Source organism: Oncorhynchus gorbuscha, linkage group LG01 (genome assembly GCF_021184085.1).
Source record: "Oncorhynchus gorbuscha isolate QuinsamMale2020 ecotype Even-year linkage group LG01, OgorEven_v1.0, whole genome shotgun sequence".
NCBI lineage: Eukaryota > Metazoa > Chordata > Actinopteri > Salmoniformes > Salmonidae > Oncorhynchus > Oncorhynchus gorbuscha.
Genome location: NC_060173.1, coordinates 76,648,853 through 76,669,695, shown reverse-complemented (window position 1 = coordinate 76,669,695; position 20,843 = coordinate 76,648,853). Strand labels below are relative to the sequence as shown.

At 43.3% G+C, this 20,843-nt stretch overlaps 1 protein-coding gene across 4 annotated transcripts in view; it reads right to left on the bottom strand.

Annotated features, from left to right (window-relative positions):
- Positions 1–20,843, bottom strand: part of LOC124042261 (protein TANC1-like) — a 184,877-nt gene that overhangs the window by 77,989 nt on the left and 86,045 nt on the right. For 3 of the 4 annotated variants that reach the window (XM_046360671.1, XM_046360673.1, XM_046360672.1), the window contains exon 4: positions 20,804–20,843. This exon is cut by the window's right edge and continues 68 nt beyond it. The exons of the other annotated variant lie outside the window; for it this stretch is intronic. In XM_046360671.1, the coding sequence (XP_046216627.1) occupies positions 20,804–20,843 (40 nt within the window). The remainder of the gene's footprint in view (positions 1–20,803) is intronic. 4 annotated transcript variants of the gene reach the window in all.

Sequence of the window (20,843 nt, the reverse complement as noted above, 5' to 3'; positions counted from 1 at the left end):
CCAGGTGAATCCAGGTGAAAGCTATGATCCCTTAGTGATGTCACTTGTTAAATCAACTTCAAAACAGTGTAGATGAAGGGGAGGAGACAGGTTAAAGAAGGATTTTTAAGCCTTGAGACAATTGAGACACGGATTGTGTATGTGTGCCATTCAGAAGGTGAATGGGAAAGACAAAATATTTCAAAGCCTTTGAACGGGGAATGGTAGTAGGTGCTAGGCACACCAGTTTGTTTCAAGAACTGCAACACTGTTTGGTTTTTCACTCTCATCAGTTTGTGTATCAAGAATGGTCAACCAACTCAATTTTAGGAAGGTGTTGTTAATGTTTTATACACTCAGTGTATATAATATATGCCATTTAGCAGACACTTTTGTGTGTCTGCTAAATGGCATATTCCCCACTGGTGGCCCCAGCGGTGCATCGAACCCATAATCCTTGGTGTTGTGTGCACCATGCTCTACCAACTGAGCCACACAGGACTGATCCTAGGATTACGTCCGCCTTCTTATTTATTATGATTGAAAAGAAAAAAAATGATCCTAGATCAGCACTCCTACTCTGAGATGCATAGTGAATACGGGCCCTGGCGGGCTCCCACATCAGAACCAGGCTCAGCAGCAATCAGACCAAATGGAGGGTTTGGGCCGGGGCGATGCTGCATCCATCAGGGAGCCCTTTATTACCAGGCCGTGACAGGCCGCTCCATCAGTGGCTCCTCTAAAAGCTCTAAAGATCCACCTGCCTCTGAGGAGCAATAACTACCTTTGTCCTGTCTGTGGCTGAGTCCCAAAGCAAACTCTATTCCCTATAAAGTGTACTGGGCTCTGGTCAAATGTATTGCACTATAAGGGAATAGGCTGCTATTTACGATGCAACCTGTGATTGTGCTGGAGCTGGGGTCTGGACCAGACGACAGTCAACAGCAGCAGGGCTAGAGGCTGGTGGGGATTGAAGCACAGACGCAATGTAAATCATCATTACACACTGTCTGTCTGGGGAGTCTTTGGGCAGAGCATTTTTATCTCCAGGCAGATCCTCTCTCAAATGGTCCATCCTTCCTGTATACTCTGGTGTACTACCTACCGGTCCCTTTTCATTGGCTGTGATGTCCTAGCTATCTCCACACCCAAGCATTCATGGCAATTGCAAATTTGATAGCCTCTGAAGTCTTCTCTGGGCTTAATTGCCTACAGTGTGACATTGGCTATTATCTGTGTGATCGCTAATGCGTGTTGTTGATGGTGGGGCCGTCCATCCAGGGGGAGGGGAGATAAACATGCTACCTGTAAAACAGGCCAGTTTGTAGAATATATACTAACCTTTGACACTGACGGGAGTGTCCTTCTAGCCAGTCTATATCCAAGCTATACTAAAGGACATATTAATCAAATCAAAGTTTATTTGTCACGTGCGCCGAATACAATGCTTACTTACAGGCTCTAACCAGGCTCTAACCAATAGTGCAAAACAAATGTATTAGGTGAACAATAGGTAAGTAAAGAAATAAAAACAACAATAGCCTCGCTATAAAAGTAGCGAGGCAACATACAGACACTGGTTAGTTAGGCTGATTGAGGTAGTATGTACATGTAGATATGGTTAATGCGCCTCTTAATGCGTCTCTTTTGATGTGACAGGAGCTTTAATTAGATGACCCCTGCTCCTGGGGGGAGGGAGGAGTGACCTGTGCCCCTTACGAAAATTGACATAAATCATGGTTATGGCGCCTTACAAAGGATCATTCAGTAAGAAGCATGTCAAACAAACATGTAGGCTGTGCTACTCACCGAGTATGGAGCGAGAGGGGGGGGAGTAGGAGAGAGAAAGAGAGAAAGCTGGGAGCTAGTTAGCGAGAGAGGGAGAGAGAAAGAGAGAAAGCTGGGAGCTAGTTAGCGAGAGAGAAAGAGAGAAAGCTGGGAGCTAGTTAGCGAGAGAGGGAGAGAGAAAGAGAGAAAGCTGGGAGCTAGTTAGCGAGAGAGGGAGAGAGAAAGAGAGAAAGCTGGGAGCTAGTTAGCGTGAGAGGGAGAAAGAGAGAAAGCTGGGAGCTAGCTAGCGGTGCTCTCAGGCAGAACCTGCCTTGACTGTGTTAATGCTGCCAGGCTCTTTTACCTGAGGCTGTGCAGTTTAGTCATCACAGAGCTGGCACAACAAGGGGTATGCGTCCCAAATGGCACCCTATTGCCTATATAGTACACTAGTGTATTGTACTAGCTCTGGCCAAAAGTAGTGCACTATAGGGAATAGGGAGCCATTTGGCACACACACGGGCTCTGAGGTGACAGGTCCACTCACCAGTCACCTCCACAGCTCCTAGCTCTTATTAGGATCCTATAAAGAAGGCATCTCCGTGCTCTCCTGTCTCCATGTCTCTGTAGGTTTGTGGAAGCTCGGCCGTGGGCAGGCCTCTGGGCATGGAATGATGGCTTAGGCACTTTAGCGACACACTGACACACACCGAAGACACCGGGACACACACCTCAGTTTTGGCATAGAAGAGCCGCACTCGTAGATAGGCTCCATATACTGTAACCCTGAAGTTGTAATTTAACCAGTTTAACACTTCCCATTAAAAATAACACTAGACTGATAAGAAATGGCCGACAGTGTGACCCACCAGAAGTGAAATGGCAAAGTCGCTGATTGAAATGGCAACCTGTTATCATTTTCAAGCCAGTCGGAGACTAACTGGGACAACTGACGTGCTGTGTACCACTGTGTGTGCTTTGTGAAATTGGGGTCACCGCGCTGAGCCGCAACACTTTAGGCAGTAATGATGCAGCTGCATGGCTATCCTGACAGCTGTGGCATTTATACCCATAATACCTGTAATGAAAACAAATCTGCACATTAAGTATGCATGAGATACAGCAGCCTTACATCATCCCTATGACAACAAATCAAAGCTAATCAGTGGGACTGTGGGGCAGCAGAGACACTGGAACACTCCTCCTCATTATGAAGCCAGAGATGGAACAGTGCTTTGTTTTAACAGCAGAGGAGTCCAGAACAAAGGTGATCGTTGTTGATTTTGTTGATTTATTTTTTCATTATTCCATTATGTCCAAAAATGTGCCTACTTACGTGTAATTGTTATTACAAAGCATGTGCCTGTTGAAACTTTTCAGGGTGTGTCGTGTAAAAATAAAAACAATTCTGGACTGATGAAATTCTAGATAAATCCAAAGAACCAAAATATAAACATAATATGCAACAATGTCAAAGATTTTACTGAGTTACAGTTCATTGAAGGAAATCAGTCATTTGAAATGAATTCATCAGGCCCTAATCTATGGATTTCACATGACTGGGCAGGGGAGCAGCCACTTAGGAGCAAGGTCCACCCACTGGAGAGCCAAGTTCCAGACAATCAAAATTAGTTTATCCCCTCAAAAGGGTTTTATTACAGACAGAAATACTCCTCAGCACTCCGCTCCCCCTCCTCAGACAATCCTGCAGGTGAAGAAGCAGATGTGGAGGTCCTGGGCTGACGTGGTTACACGTTTACAGTGATGTAAACACATTTGTGCACAAGATTTGAGAGAAAAAAGCTTTTTGTGAATATTGAACATTTCTGGGATCTTATATTTCAGCTCATGAAAAACGGTACATGTTTGTTGAATGCTTGGTATGTCTGCATTGTCTGACTAAACATTTTCCCAGGGTTTTTTGTTTCCAAGAGATGGATGCAATATGCTTTTCTAAGCACTTGTCTAAAGCAAAGCTTTCAAAGTTCATAACTTGTAATGTCTTATCAAATCCTCCCCTCAGTGTCTCGGAATGCCAGGTTGTTTTCTAAATTGCACCCTACATTACCGAATACCTATATAGGCCCTGTTCAAAAGTAGTGCAATATATAGGGAATAGGGTGCCATTTGCAACGCAGCCTAGCTTTTGGGTACAATTTTCAGTTCAATATACTCTGACCAACGCATTTGATAGAAAAAAATTGTGTTTCCCCTAAAAAAAAACATTGCTGCGGTGGCAACGGTCTTGGAAGGGGGAGAGGTGGGTTTGGGCAGCACGGCTTAAATCGATAGAGAGAAGAATTAACTAATTTCCTGCAATTCTATACATTTTGCCATGGCTAATTATGTGTTTTTATGCACAAACATTATAACAAAACCAACGGGAACCCCCATCGAGGCCCTTGGGCATGTACCTGGCGTTCCCCGTCCTTAATCCAGCCAGGCCAAAAATAATCCTAAATTCCAAATGTTCAATTCTCCCTGACTGCCTAGCTTTTATTTTGGTGATTTCTAGTTCTCATAGATTATATGAATAAAACATATATACATCAATTATCTTTTCTACATACTTTGACTGGTTTTAGTCATTTAAGTTTACACTGAATGCGTTTTTTTCATCCCGAAAATGTATTTGAAACATTGCATAATAATTAGCAGCTGCGGTACTAAATGAATGCAGGGGAAACACTGACTACAGAGGTATGGGTCCATGACCGTCTGGGTCCTGATAGTCAAACAGTAGCACACAAATGTCATTAGTGGCTCTTTACACTCATTGCTGAAACCAATTATCTCCAGTTTTTTAGACCTAGGCTAGCCAGGGGGGGTGGGGAGTGGGGAGCTAGGCTGTTGTCTAAAGTCAACAGAAAACTGATATTGGGTTTAGTGTCATCTACTCTACTAATGCCCATGGGGTTGAGAGGCCTTCAGTTGGACAAATGAAGCTCTAATGGAGCACACACACACACGCACACACACACTTTGTGTGTCGTCATGTAAAATGGCTTTGGCAAAGAGTGCCCATCACACAAACTCCACGAATAGTCACAAGACAGAAATAAAGAACCATAAAACAGGTGGTAAATAGACTGTAATATTGAATTACGCATAGTCCTGCTACCAGTTAAGATCGTATCAAGCCTAATGCATGCTGTAAGACCTAGGCCTATCAACAGTAAACCAATATGTCTGTCTAACCATGTCTTGTGAATTATGTCCTGTGATATAGCCTAAGTCAGTGGTCACCAACCGGTCGATTGACCGGTCGATCGTCAAACAGTTCTATAAAAACCCACCGGTCTTGGCACGCCGGGTAGGCAAAGTGTTCAATTTGTTTTGTATAATTGTATGTGTCTGAAGGTACAAACTCTGCCTATCCGGCGGGCCCGGAGAGCAAATCACACTTGAGCTTGTTTTGGCTGATTTCATGGGGCTACAGATGACAAAACATCTGAATCTGTTTCCCTTCCATTTGGGACTTATTTTATAGTACTGATCAACAACATTTGCATAGAAGTAGCTTATTTGATAAAACTGGGTGCTGTCTCTTTAACCAGTAATGACGTCGTTCAGGAGGCAAGAGGCAGAGTGGAGGCTGCTGAAGGGTATCAAGCTCATAAAGCGAGACGGTGGATGGTGGTTGGAAGAGAGCGCTTGTTTGAAATTGAAAAGCGGTGCGGTAGCGTTTGATAAAGAAGAACGTCAAGAAGAAGCAGCTGCTTTATAAGTGGGATGCACTGTTGAGTGCTACATCCCGAGGGGTTCCTGCTGACTGTACAGAGATTGTGACAGCCGGTTAAATGGCGTCCATTGAAAAGGCAAGAACAAGATGTATGTCAGGAGAAGTGCAGTATTATCATAAGGAGGAATGGAGGGAAAAAGAGAGGCAGAGGAGGTCTAAGAGAGAGGGAAGAAGAGGGTGAGCTTGAGTCGGTTAAAAATGGCAGGAAAAAGGGTAGATGGTTTGTTAAGGAAGAATGGTAGAAAGTGTAAGCAGAGCGAGATGAAGGCAGGAGGAAAAATGGAAGTGAATGAGGTTGAAGTACCGGAGGTGGTAGGTGTGGTGAAGTTCTTGGGGGCCGAGGCTTGCACTGAGGCTCAGGATAAAGATGAGTCTGACAGTAGGAGTGAAGTTTTTGGACAAAGTGTACCCTCTTGCCTTTTAGCTGATCCATTTGTGGTTTCAGGGTGGGTGAAAACAGAGTTGGGTGCTGTGGAATCAGTGAGGGTAACCAGAAGTGGTCTTGTGATAGTTTGTGTTTCTACTGGTCAGAGGGAGTAGGCGCTCCTCATTAAACGAATTGGGGCAAGAAATGTGTTTTGCTCTCAAGAAAAGGGCGCCATTGAATGGAGTGATTACTGGTGTAGCAGTAAATGTAAAAGTTGACCAACTGAAGGGGAAGAGTCCCGGTGTTCGTGATGCTTGTTGTTTGGTCCGACACAGACAGGGTGGAATGTGGTAAAACACAAGAGTCATTGTCTGTTATTTTGAGTTTTGATGTTGAGTCTTTGCCCGACAAAGTGATGTTAGGGTATATAAGTTATCCTGTATGAGCTTTTGTGCCGAATACATTACGTTGTTACAGGTGTCAAGCTTATGGGCATCTGGGACAAAGAAATGTGTAGCATTGGGTAAAGTATTGATATGTGTTAATTGTAGGGTTGCTCATGGGGCTGGGGATCAGAAATGTCCCGTGCGAGAGAGGCAGGTTGAGGTTTCCAAGTTTAGAGTAGTGCAGAAGTTGTCATATGTGAAGGAAGTAGAGGAAGATGGGTCAAGGGGGAGGGATCCTGAGAGAAGTGGTGTGAGTAGTAGAGATAAACCAGTACAGAGGGATAGGCCAACAAGTTATATATGTTTCAGTAAGATTGGATTTTTAGCATTTATAGTAATGGTTATCAACTGTTCTGCAGGGATGGAAAGTAAATCGCAGAAAATTGAGGTTGTGGTGGCAGCTGCAGAGGTATTTGGGTGTGAGGTACTTGACATCAGAAGAGTTACAGGGTGCGGTGCCTGAGGTAGGTCTAAATAGATTGAAATTGTGAGTAAGGTGGTGTTAATTATTATTAATATTATTATTTTTTTGTGAGTGTAGTGTTAGATGGTAGGGTATTTGTTTATTTTTTCAAGCAACGTATAAGGCAGTTGTACTCTAGTCTAGTAGCTGGCGGTAATGCAACATTTATTGGATCCAACCGCCCCATCAAAGAAGAAGAAGCAGAGTCAAAGCCCTATTCACAGACACAGTCAGTTCGCTGGGGAAATAGATCATCTTGGGGAGACGTGAGAGAGAGACTGATTAAGTGAATTAATAAAGTTAGGGGTGGCAATCAGCTTTGAAATCAAAATATTTTGCGTTATGGTTTGCATATTATCACAAACAAAGGACTAGTGTAGTGAATTGATGTTAGCTTCAGCTGTCAGCTAGCAAGGAAAGTTAACCTATAAAGCTGGAAGACACCGGTATCTTCTTGCATTGTAAAGTGTTCTAGCCTGTTTGGACATTGTTTTGCGAACAGTAATTAACAGTTTCAACAATTCTACATGCCGCGTCGCATTATTCAAGTGTGTTAAAACTTACTCGGTATCGGTGTCCCTTCCACGGGATGGTTGAGCTAACGTAGGCTAATGCGATTAGCATGAGGTAAATAACAAGAATATTTCCCAGGACATATCTGATATTGTTAGAAAGCTTAAATTCTTGTTAATCCAGCTGCACTGTCCAATTTAAAGTAGGTATTACAGTGAAATAATACCGTGCTATTGTTTGAGGAGAGTGCACAATTTTGAACATGAAAAGTTATTAATAGCAAATGAGGCACATTTGGTTAGTCTTGATAAACAATTTGAACAGAAATTCAATGGTTCATTGGATCAGTCTAAAACATTGCACATACACAGCTGGCATCTAGTGGCCAAAATCTAAATTGCTCCTGGGCTGGAATAATACATTATGGCCTTTCTCTTGCATTTCAAAGATGGATTTACATGATCTTTTACCAGATCTATTGTATTATATTATCCTATATTACTTTCACATTTCCACAAACTTCAAAGTGTTTCCTTTCAAATGGTACAAATATGCATATCCTTGCTCCAGGGCCTGACCTACAGGCAGTTAGATTTTGGTATGTCATTTTAGGCTATTTTTTTTAAAGGGCAGATCCATACTTCTGTACATCATGAGTGGGGAGCTAACATTTACAGCCCAGACTCCCAGTGCAGGCTGAGTGGAGCAGGCACGGTGCTTTCGCACTATAAGGGGACATTGGTTGCGCTGATAGATAGACTTGATCCTTGAGACACATTTGACAGAAGTACTGAAAGTAACAAAAATTATAATACCAAATCGTTTATCATGTTTTAGTATCGAAAAAGTTTCAGTATATCGTGCAACACTACCCTAGGGTGGCAACAAATACATTCTAATGGGGCTTTCTCTCTTCTGATTGCATTATAGTATTCAATCAAACTTCAACTAAAAATAAGTTTCCTCATTTTCAACAATATCTGCATTTCCTTCACTCATTTATAATCATTTCTGTAAAATATCTGTAAAACATTTGTTTAGACTTTGTATGCTTTTATTTTGTGAAATAATCATCTTCCTCTATAACCAGGTTTCCATCCAACCATTTCATGCAGATGAACTACCTGATGCATGAAAAAAGTCACGACCGGGCTGATAGAAACAGGATATCCCGGTACAATTTTATAAATGCTGACAGACAATTTGTTTTTTGTTCGACATGGTGGGATCTTTTTGTGTCTATAAAATTAATTATGCGAGAAATGGCTGAGGAAACACCTTTATGCGTAAATATTCCTATAATAACCATCATTTGGAAGTAAACTTGGAGTCACACGATGACATGTTGTTCAGTCCTCCCACTACAACTCGGGAAACCATGTAGTTTATTAGGCTACAGATAAAAATATGTTATGTTGAAATTCACAGGGAGGGGAAAGTGCATGTGATGAGTTCGATACGCCTATCAATAAATAAATTGGTTACAAATGGGATGGAAACCTAGTTTATGACCATGTATTATCAATGGATTCAATGGCAGTTCTTACTTTGTGCCAATTTCCAAGGTGCATTGGCATCCGCACTGCCTCACAGGCAAGATTCATGGCACAAAAGTGCATGTGCGCACCTGAAGCAGAGATGTAAGAGGAAATGAGACACCCACTCGCTGTATATGTGTTGATTATAATTTTTGGGGTTCAATGAAAGTCAATGAACTAAGTAGACCAGACCCAACTGCTACTGCATTGGTGTCTATGGGAGACACGCCTTAAGTAGACCGGAACTGAACCTTTTTTCTCCAATGGTAAACGGACTGAGTGAACTATCTTCATTCATCCACCATCTTTGCCCGAAACTCTTGCGAGCAAATTTGCAGTTCTCAACGGTTAACAGTCACTTACTGGCAGTAAGAATGGACAAGTGCCATACATTTTCGGGTTTCATCAGTCAGTAATTACATTTATATTACATTTAACAAACAAAACACTGACAAAACTTTATGCAAGGTAAGTAAAAATCCAAACCGGTCTGTGCGTCAATGCCGGTATATAGTAAAATGCCATTTTTGGTCAGTCTCATCGACGGATGGAGGGAGGGATAGCAGAGAGACGTGAGAGACTAACCCTCCGCTGAGATTAACCATCAGACGCATCAGTCTAGTAAAATAAATTTAAAAAAAAAAAGCTAATTATGTCAATTTATGCTCACTCAGCTGTGCCTCATAAGTAATACAACAACGGCTCTATATACCTCATGATTTGAAACATACTTTTAAAATGGTCTGAGGAGAACAACATTGGCAGGAGAATTCAAGCATAGCCAATATGCGGTGATAATGTATTGGGCCTATAGCCTACTGCACAAACCTCATTGCTACAGAACTGTTTTTAATAAGTTCATGTTGCATAGGCTTACATTTTTAAGTCATGTTTATGAGTGGTAGATCTTGACTTGCATCTTGACTCAGAAAGTGATCTTGACTATTAAAAGGTTGGTGACCACTGGCCTAAATGAAGTGTTTTTGGGACGCGTTGTATGTATGCCAGGAAGGCCTGTATTGTTGCCAAATAAATGTCCCTATGGGACAATACATTATTCATTCATACAGCATTTGAACTAAACATAGGCTAAATGTCTTAATAGATATGAAAGATGCTGTGATGTCTCTCTTCTCTGATCTGCTACTCAGTTTAGGCTTCTGATGATGAGTCATTTCAGACTAAGAATGGGAGATCAGGAGTGGGAATGGGAGTCCGTATGTGCCAAGCGTCTCAGAGTAGGAGCGCTGATCTAGGATCAGCCCCCCTTGTCTATGTGATCTTATTCATTGTGATTTGAAAGGCAAACCTGATCCTAAACCAGCACTACTCTGAGTAGCTTGACACATAGGAACTCTGGTCAAGTGTCAGACTTAGCCATATAAACCACCACATTTTTCTATGCTACCAGTACTGCAAGGCTAAATCCTCCTCCCTCAATTTGTGACGGTACAGTAGGCTACATAATGTCACAGAACCCCAATACCTTTCGATAATGGTAGAAATGTGTGGGTGTTTTGAAAACCTCAACGATGACTATTCCAATGGTAATTGACTGAACAGCCGAGCGGCATTATTCAATTCAATCATAACACAGCAGTATGTGAAGGGTTTGACCTCGGGAAGGCCTGCAATAAACTGTCTGTACAACAAATAAGCCACTTTGCAGAGGAAACTAGGAACAAGGCAGAGAGGATGTGGAACCAAAATGGCTACCAGTCCTCCTAACTGACAAGCGTCCTCATCAAGAGGTATCCAAGGATGAAAATGAGTTCCTTGTGCTTGCTCCATCCGAATAGACGTTTGTATCTCCTCCTAGCCTGGAGACATGGAACAATAATAATTGGAAACCACTCTGCTATTCAAATAATTGTAGGAAGAGGCAAAGCAAAAACAACATAATTATCTTCTATCTCGGCAGGCAGGCAGTTTACGAGACGATAAACTTATAGCAGCAGCCCTGGCAGTGAAGTGGTACAGGGAAAGGATGAGGGAAGGAGGGGGGAAGTCTATCTGAGCCCCCACTCCCTGCCGAGAAGTAAATAATCCAGCCGGCGCTCATTAGCAGCTTGGGTTACGTTACCAAACAGTGGAGGAAGTTTAATGAACACTTGATGAATGCTGCTTGCATCTCCAGTTTCCACACAGAGTTCAGAGGTGGAGGAGAGATGACATCTCCCATTAGAATGCACTGGCCACTCCACAGGCGGCAGGTAGTGTAGATGTTAAGAGCCTTTGGCCAATAACCGAAAGGTTGCTGGTTCGAATACCAGAGCCGACAAGGTGAGAGAAAAAAATCTGTTGCTGTGCCCTTGAGCAAGGCACTTAACTCTAATTGCTCTAGGGGCGCTGTACAATGGTGAGCCTGGCCGTGACTCCACTCCCTGCCGGTGTCTCAGGGGGAGGTAGGATACACAAAAAAACACACACACATTTCCATTACACACCTGTGTGTAACAGGCAAATACAAGCACCTCACAAATATTATTATAGTGCACATTCCACAACTGTACTACAGCTAGCTAGCCCGGTGTTGGAGCAGAGGCTGATTTCTGTATGGAAGGGCCGTCATGTGGATGGATAGGCGGGCAGGATGGAGTGTGGGAGTGTGGAGTAGGGGAGTGTGCAGAAGAGAGTGGAACAGGTAGAGTCAGTGGTATGTTAGAGAGGTGTTAGCACAGAGCTTTCCCAGGCAAACTAGGAGGTGGACATGACAGGGCAATTGTAACCACCCTGCTGCCGCTACGCTTGTGTGATTACTGCTATTAGCGACAGACAGTTGACACTTGTCAAGTCAAAACAAAGAGCCCTTTCACTCACGACACTGCACACAACCTGTACTTAACGTTGAGGGACAGACAGACACTCAAGAGACATTATGTCAACGGCAGACCTGACAGATGTCTGGACACAATCACATTCACGGAGTCTAGACAACAACATAGGCTTATCTCCGCTCCTAAAGGTCATGGAGGGGGAAGTGGAAATGTTATTTTCCTAACAAAACGGACAAGCTGCAAGTCAGGTAGTGTGTGAATGCCATCCAGACCTACTAGAGGACATTGTGGTTGCATCCTAAATGGCACCATATTCCCTATTTTGTGCACTACTTTTGACCAGGGCCCATAAGTAGTGCACTAAATATGGAATAGGGTTCCATTTGGGATGTACACAGTGGCTAAGCTGTAGAGGCAGAGCAGAGATTATTGAAGACACTAACAAGCACACAAAGACTTGGCCTTTTCCTTCTAATTGTAGGAGGACCACACACAGGGTTTAAGATGCCACGGGAAAGGTATAGACATATCAATGGTTACAGTAAACCATAATTAGGACCCAACCATCTAATATGTCATAGACATTTTCCTCTTGAAAAGGGACCAGTGAATCACAAATGATGTCTGCATCCCAATCTGTGTTCAAAGACATCGCCATGTACCGGAAGGTTGCTGGTTTGAATACCAGAGCCGACAAGGTGAGAGAAAAAAAAATCGGCATCTCCTGAAGCAGAGCTCTTATCTTAGACTATCATAGACGTTATTCATTCCACTATTGTGGAAGTTCCTTGGTAATCAATGCAAGGGGGAAAAACAGGGAGGATTTAGACAGACAGAACTGTAGCTTTTGGCTTTGAGATTCAAGGCTGTGAGATTGAGTGATTCAGTCTGAACAAAAACCAGTAACATACATTGCAGGCTGTCTATGTGGTGCCAATTAACAGGTGGTTCATCATCCAGAACCGATTCATCTGACTCTTCCCAGGCAACTTACTTGTCTGATATTAAACCGCTGTTTGAGAGACTGGTCCTTCCGGATAAATCTGTGGCTAATGAAGACCGTCTTTAACATGCCTGGTGGTGCCTGTTGATGATGTCATCACACATTTACTGTAACGGTAGCTCCAAGAGAGAGGTTTGTGCTCTAGGCTTGGCTGGTTTCTGCCAAGGCCCCAGCAGCGTGGCTGTGAAATCCTGTTTCGGATCGCCTACTTCTGCCTGATGAGAAGTTTGGGGCTGAGGAAATGAGAACATGCTGGAGGAGGTGGACGTGGAGTTGCATTAAAACACAACAGCACCACACTAGTGCATTGTTGATGGCCACACACACACACAAGGGCTGTATTCATTAGTGCACACCATAACAAAACGTTTTGCAGCGGAAAATCAAAACGAGTATGTCTTATTGGACAAGTTCTGTTTACTTCAATTAGATGCCTAATGAACACGACCACTGGTTAAAGATGCATTTAGGAATCTCACCATATGAACTAAATATATGGGATACAGTAAATGTAACTGTAGACAATCTACTAGTTCCATCTAAACCCACAACCACCGTGCCTATGGAGGTTGCAGACAGATCCAATAGAACATGAATGTCACTAGAAACATTGGTGTGAAATGTTACTAAGTCCCTGAGGGGGTAGTAAGAGTGAGGGAAAAGGCAGAGGGGATGGAGTTTGAGAGAGCGAGAGAACAGAGAGAATAGAGAGAGAGAAAGAGAGAGAGAACAGAGAGAGAGAATAGAGAGAGAAAGAGAGAACAGAGAGAAAGAGAGAGAACAGAGAGAGAAAGAGAGAGAATAGAGAGAAAGAGAGAGAGAACAAAGAGATAACAGCGAGAGAATAGAGAGAAAGAGGGAGAGAACAGAGAGTGAGAACAGAGCGAGAGACCAGAGACAAGAGGGAGAGAACGACAAGAGGAGAGAGAGAGAGAGAGAGAGAGAGAGAGAGAGAGAGAGAGAGAGAGAGAGAGAGAGAGAGAGAGAGAGAGAGAGAGAGAGAGAGAGAGAAGAGAGAGAGAGAGAGAGAGAGAGAGAGAGAGAGAGAGAGAGAGAGAGAGAGAGAGAGAGAGAGAGAGAGAGAGAGAGAGAGAGAGAGAGAGAGAGAGAGAGAGAGAGAGAGAGAGAGAGAGAGAGAGAGAGAGAGAGAGAGAGAGAGAGAGAGAGAGAGAGAGAGAGAGAGAAAAAGAACAGTCCTGATTGACAAAGACAGACCTCAGGGGGGAACATGAGGAACGACCACAGCTGAGAACGCTGACCACTGCTGTCTTTCGGCCACACACACACAACATGCATGGCAGACACGCACACACGCGCATACGCACAGATACACACGCGCATATGCACAGATACACAACATGCAATACAGAACACACACGCACAACATGCATGGCAGACACTTGTATGCACACACACACAACATACATGACACACACACAAAAACAAACAGTCACAACATTCAAGACACGACCGCACACACACGCAAGCCTTTTAGAGTGCTGGAAGCAGTATCCTTCTTCAAAGACAGAGCAAAGTGAGATCCCTTCACTCCAGACTCCAGACACACATGTATTTTCTTAGTCTCTCCCAACCCCATAATCCATGTTCAGCAATAAGGAAAGACCCTTTTAAAGACTGGAATAGTCCAAAACACATCCACAGAGAAAATAATATTCAGCGTTTCCTGTGACACATAGGGCCTAGCGCGTAAACAAACCCTCCAAACACCCCACAAAGCCTCCTCTCTGTTCCCTTCAGTCACCCAGCAGTCCCCCTCTCGCTCTCTTTCATTCTCCATCCATTGGAGATGCTGTGAAACGTAGCTTTCATAAAGTTGGAGATGAGGAATCGTTTAGAACAAAAAGACTCTTCACAACTCATCTGAGATGCTGTCTTGATCCGGTTCTAAATGTCACACAGTTCTCATGCTACAGACTTCCGATGGATATTCCACTCATTCCCAACCCGGCATTCCGATCCTCCTGACAGCATTCCAAAGTGACACTGACCTTGTTACAAGCCCTCGTACTTGAACCCTGGGGGTCAGATGATTTGCGTAACCTCTCAGGGCCGTCCTAGGCCAAATATGTGGCCAGTCATATGTCTGTCAGTGTCTGTCAGTGAGATGCTATACACATTAGTGCTGGGCGGTATCACGTATTTTGCTATGTACCGGTATTGATGCACAGACCGAATCGGGTTTTTACTTTACCTTCAATAATGGTATTTTAGTTTTTGGTTTGTTAAATTTGATATGCTGTGTGCTACGTTTATTTTTATGCTACTTGAGTCATCCCTCTCCGCTCTCTTGCTCCATACCGCTTTCCCCACAGACTTAGCCCCGCCCCCTATCACTCAAGGAGCGTGTTTGTTGTTGCTTGACCACGAGACGCTTTCGTTCAATCTGCGTAAATGTAAGCTAAATCATGTTAGTCGCTAATGGTATTAGCTAGCTAATGGGTCAGAGCAAACATATCTAGCTAATAACAGCCTGATACCAGTGATGGTATAGGTCTAAATCCGCATGTTGTTTGTGCAGCAGTATCTTCTAAATCAAAGAGGAATAGGCGAAGCATGAATATGTTGGCTACTTGAAGAAACATTTCATGCAGCCAAAGATTATAGGGTCCCCTAGGACACACTGACCATCACTTTGGTCACAATAACTCCTCCCTGTCCACTGTTATTTCTATTCTAACTATAGAATTAGAATAATCATTCTATTTCCATGATTCCATCCAGTTCACCCAAGTGTTTTGATCTAAATCGCAACTCAAATCGCAATTGCAATTGAATTGAACCGTATAAAACAATCAGACGCTAGGGTCACACTACTCATAAAGCAAAGTTCAAACTTTTATTATTCTAAAACATCAAATACCATGAAATACCGTCAAAAATTTTCTAAATACTGTGATATAATATTTTGCCCATATCGCTCAGCCCTAATACACATCACTCCCATAGAACTAACACACTAACACACGCTTATTGCTGACACAGGAATGAATGAATGACTGAAACAGGAACACATTCGTGTAACATAGGCTACTACAACGTCACGGAACACATTTCAAGACACACAAGTGTGATGGACATGAAAAGAAGACTGATCTCACTGGAGTCTGTGTAGAGTTCAGAATGAGAGGTGAAACCCTATAGCGGTGCGTGTATGTGCATGCGTGCGTGCGTGTGTGTGGCGTCCAGAGTTCAGTGCACCTGGGCCTCACCATGCTGACAGCTAAGCCATACCAATTAGGCCTTATCACAGAGTTCTTATAAAGTGCCTAACTGTACATGCTTTAATGCCATTACTGAAATATGTTCACTAATTCCTAGTGCTGAGCGTTTAGTGCTTTTTGAGGTCGGTTCGGTTTCGGTTAAATAATTTTTTTAATATTCCGTTTTTTTATTATTTAATTTCAATCATTTTTTGCCGTAACAACACAGAATAAAACTATTAATAAAAGTCCCATGATGGTGGTGACTGCCCATTACTGATTATTACTTATTAACCATAACTTATTCATATTACTTTACTTTAATAAAATATTGTGTATATTACATTGGTTTTATTTGATGACTTTATTATTCCAAGTCATCTCATCTCTATAGAGCTGACCGACAAATTTGACAAACACAATTTTAGTAGTTCTTCAAAGTAAATGAGGCATACCTTAATGACGGCTGAATACCAACTATCAATCACTTAAATCATGTATTTTTGAAGGTAGAGACATCTTGTGAAGCCACTGCTCTCAATTGTGCATTCTTCTGTAGGCGTGCCATGGATTAAGATCATTGTAGTTAATTACCACGGCTTCTGAGCTAAACTATGTAGAATATTGTCCTGTTGGAAACTACAACTCCCTACTACATTGCACAGTTCAGGCTTGACCTGATTTATCTCTAGAGAAACTGCATTGAGTTCACAGGAAAAAAAACAGAACGAAATGAAATTCAAATAATTGAATGGATGTTGGTAAATTAGCTGTTACATTTTTTTTAAATAACCAACATTTTGGTAATTTTCTCAGCACTACTAATTCCTCAAGTCAGTGTTATTCCTCAGCAGTCAAATTCCTCCTTTTATGGTGAGTGCTCTAGATGAGGCGTGAGAAGTACGAGGCTGGTGGAGGTACACACTGCATGCATTAGCAGCCCCTGACACAGAACACGCCGAGAGAGAACTCCCTCCACACTCCCTACTAAGGCTTGAACACTTGAACACCAGAGCCCTGCTCAAAAGTAGTGTACCATATAGGGAATAGGGTGCCATTTGGTCAGATTGTTCACAATCTCCATGGCCTGGAGTAGCGGTAGTAGACCTACACCACAGAAATGTCTGGAGACTTTCCATTGCGTGAAGAGCTCATTTTGGCACGGAGCTGAAATCCAAGAGGGTAGCACTTAGCTGAGCATCTCTGTGTGTACAAGCTCCGGCACAGGGCTGCCCGACCCTCTTCCTGGATCGACTGTCCTGTAGGTTTTCAGTCCAACCCTAATTTAGCATATCTGATTCAGCTAGTTAAGGTCTTAAGGTCTTGTTGAGCAGCTAATTAGTAGAATCAGGTGTGATCTCTAGGAAGAGGGTTGGGCAGCCCTGCTCGAGCACATGCAGGGTTAAGACAACGTTGGGCCCGCCCCTCTCCTGGAAACACATGCTGGTGGCAGAGTGCAGGGGGGTGTGGGATGGAGGGGTGCTGGGGTCACCAGGCCTGCTGTGAAAGGAATGTCAGGAGGAATGTTGCTAGCGGGGTTAAATATGAAGGAAATGTACTAGGAGGGGGTGGGGTTGGCCAGGCTATTTTGGGCTTTGTTTGATGACACAGAGAGCCTGGGACTGACCCTACTGGAACCCTCCAACAAATGTACCGTGTTAGGAGTATGCGCAGCGTAACAGAGAGTAACACGCTGTGGCTGTGTTTGAGAAAGGGAAACAGTGAAGCTGCTCAGCAGCAGCAACCCAACGCTGCGCTGTGTCCAGCGGAGCAGAGCAGCCCAGTCTGAGAGTTATTGTGCATCCCAAATGAGAATAGGGTGTCATTTGTGACATACACCTAGACTACTATGGGACAAGCTTAGCATCGGGGCCATGAGGCGGCTTTGAACCGGCGCCCTCCCTGTCCCATGGTAGCTCTAAGACTCTGAGCCAACCTACCCGGCCCCTCCAGCCCTGGTATGTTCCAATCCACACGGGCTGTGTGTCTGTGTGGCAAATGTCAAATGGCACCCTAATTCCCTTTATTAGTGTCTACATATGACCCCTATGGGCTCTGGTCAAAAGTAGTGCACTATATAGGGAATAGGTTGACATTTTGGATGCTCCCATGACTCTGACCTATGCTGGGTTTCTTCCAATTGTTACATGAGCCAAATACAATGAGAGGGCATCTCAGAGTTCCCTGACTAAATATAACAGCCCACATTCCATTTACAGCCGATGGGAGGAATTAAAACTCCACCCTGTTCTGGAAATCAAAACAGAGCAGTAAGTGGAACACTACCCTTACCCACACAAACGCGGACGCACACACGGACAGGGACAGACGTGCGCTTGCAAACACACACACACACACACACACACACACACACACACACACACACACACACACACACACACACACACACACACACACACACACACACACACACACACACACACACACACACACACACACACACACACACACACACACACACACACACACACACACACACGCAAGCAGATGAATCCACATCACACTCCAATCAAACCAAAAGCTTGCACAAGCCTACTGTACACATTGAACCACATGTTAACAAAAAGATGCCTTCACTATGTTCCAAACACGGAGCGTAGCAAAACAGACAGACTACACAGGAGGAAGGGGAGGACCATCCTCCTCAGTGAATTTCAGAACATTTTAAATAGTGAAACATGAAAAATGTTCTATATATATATTTTTTTTAGATAAAGCTATACTAAATATATTTCCGTTAAATATTTGATTAAAACACACTGTTTTCCAATGAAGGTCTACAGTAGCCTCAACAGCACTCAGTAGCGTAGCACCATGGTGTAGCCAGAGGACAGATAACTTGCGTTCTCTTCTGGGTACATTGACTTCAATACAAAACCGAGGAGGCTCATGGTTCTCAACCCCTTCCGTAGACTTACACAGTAATTATGAAAACTTCTGGAAGACATCATCCAACCAATCAGAGCTCTTGTAGCGTGAACAAACATGTTGTCCACCCAATCAAAGGATCAGATAATGAATGTAGTAAAATGAAGGGGAGGCGAGAGAGAAAGAGAGAGCTATATTTTGTTGTATATTTTTCACTTTCACCTACTACTTGCTGTACACTGTACTACATTATTGTACTAACGCGTTAGTTCTAGTAGCTATGTTGCCTTTGACGTTAGATAATATGGTGACAAGGATGCAGGCTGTGTGTAGCGGTTAGCGGTTATGGTATGAAGGTTTGGCCTGGAAAGGTTATTTCTCCTGGTCACAGTCAGCTGTTGTGTTGTGCACAAGCGAAGGGAAAAGGTGAGAGGAGGAGAGACGTAGATGCGAGAAGGAATTATTCAAGGAATAATTCAAACATGCTGTTTGTATGTGGCTGCTTTGAAAGTGAACTGTGTTTGTGGGTGATCAGGGGTATAATCATTCCGCTGATTCTGTTGAAAACTTTTCATAAATGGAAACAAACGGAACGAAATGGGGATAAACATACCAGAATTTATTAAATAGAAACTCTCATACACCCTAGATCAGATAGATGCAGGCAAGAGTGTGCAAGGCGGTATTCAATGTGTCACTGTCTGTCAACTTGATTACACACATTTTTCTCTCGACCTGTTAACCTACGTTGTAAACTTTCATTAATAGCCTAGGTTATAGCAACCTCATGATAGGTATAGGGAAAATGTGAGTATCATATAGTAGCCTAAACCTATCAATGTTACATTGAACTGGGTGAATGGAATATGAATGACAGTCATCCAATATGCTGTAATAGAAATACGGCTATGCTCATAAAAAAATGATCGTCCTCCCTCATCTGAAACAGCACCGACCTCCACTTGTTAGAACAGCAGACGTTGCTAGATACACAATTACACAGACCACTCATACAGTGGTTAACACTCCCATAAAACAAACACAAACCTATGCATAACCCCATTATACACACACTTTGTGTATAACACACACACACTCAGTAGAAAACACACTCTTTAGAATACACACTCTGTAGAACACACACTCTGTAAAACACACGCTCTGTTGAACACACAGTAGAGTACACACTCTGTATAATACCCACTCTGTAGAATTCACACTCTGTAGAATACACACTCTGCAGAACACACACTCTGCAGAACACACACTCTGCAGAACACACACTCTGCAGAATACACACTCTGCAGAATACACACTCTGCAGAATACACACTCTGCAGAACACACACTCTGTCGAACACACACCCTGTCGAACACACACACACTGTCGAACACACAGACACCGTCAAACACAAACGGTACAATACACACTCTGTCGAATACACACTCTGTAGAACACACACTATGTAGAACACACACTATGTAGAACACACACTCTGTAGAAAACACTCTTTAGAACACACACTGCAGAATACACACTAACGAACACACACTCTGTCGAACACACACTGCAGAATACACACTCTAACGAACACACACTCTGTCGAACACACACTCTGTCGAACACAAACTCTGTCGAACACACACTCTGTCGAACACACACTGTAGAATACACACTGTAGAATACACACCCTGTCGAACACACACTGCAGAATACACACTCTGCCGAACACACACTTTGTCAAACACACACTTTGTCAAACACACACTTTCTCGAACACACACTCTGTCGAACACACACTCTGTCGAACACACACTCTGTCGAACACACACTCTGTCGAACACACACTCTGTCAAACACACACTCTGTCAAACACACACTCTGTCGAACACACACTCTGTCGAACACACACTCCAAACAGCTCCAGAGTCAAAACCCTGGTGAATTCCAGAGGATAAGACAGACAGAACCAGTGTCAGATTCAGGACTTTAAAACCCCTAGTCAGTCTTTCTCATTCCATCTCCTCCAGTGCCTATCGCAGCCAAACCCCATAGAAAGACACACAGACACACACACAAACACCCAGAATACACTCACCATTGTGGGAGGACTCTGTCTTGCTGTCAGCCACTTTCCT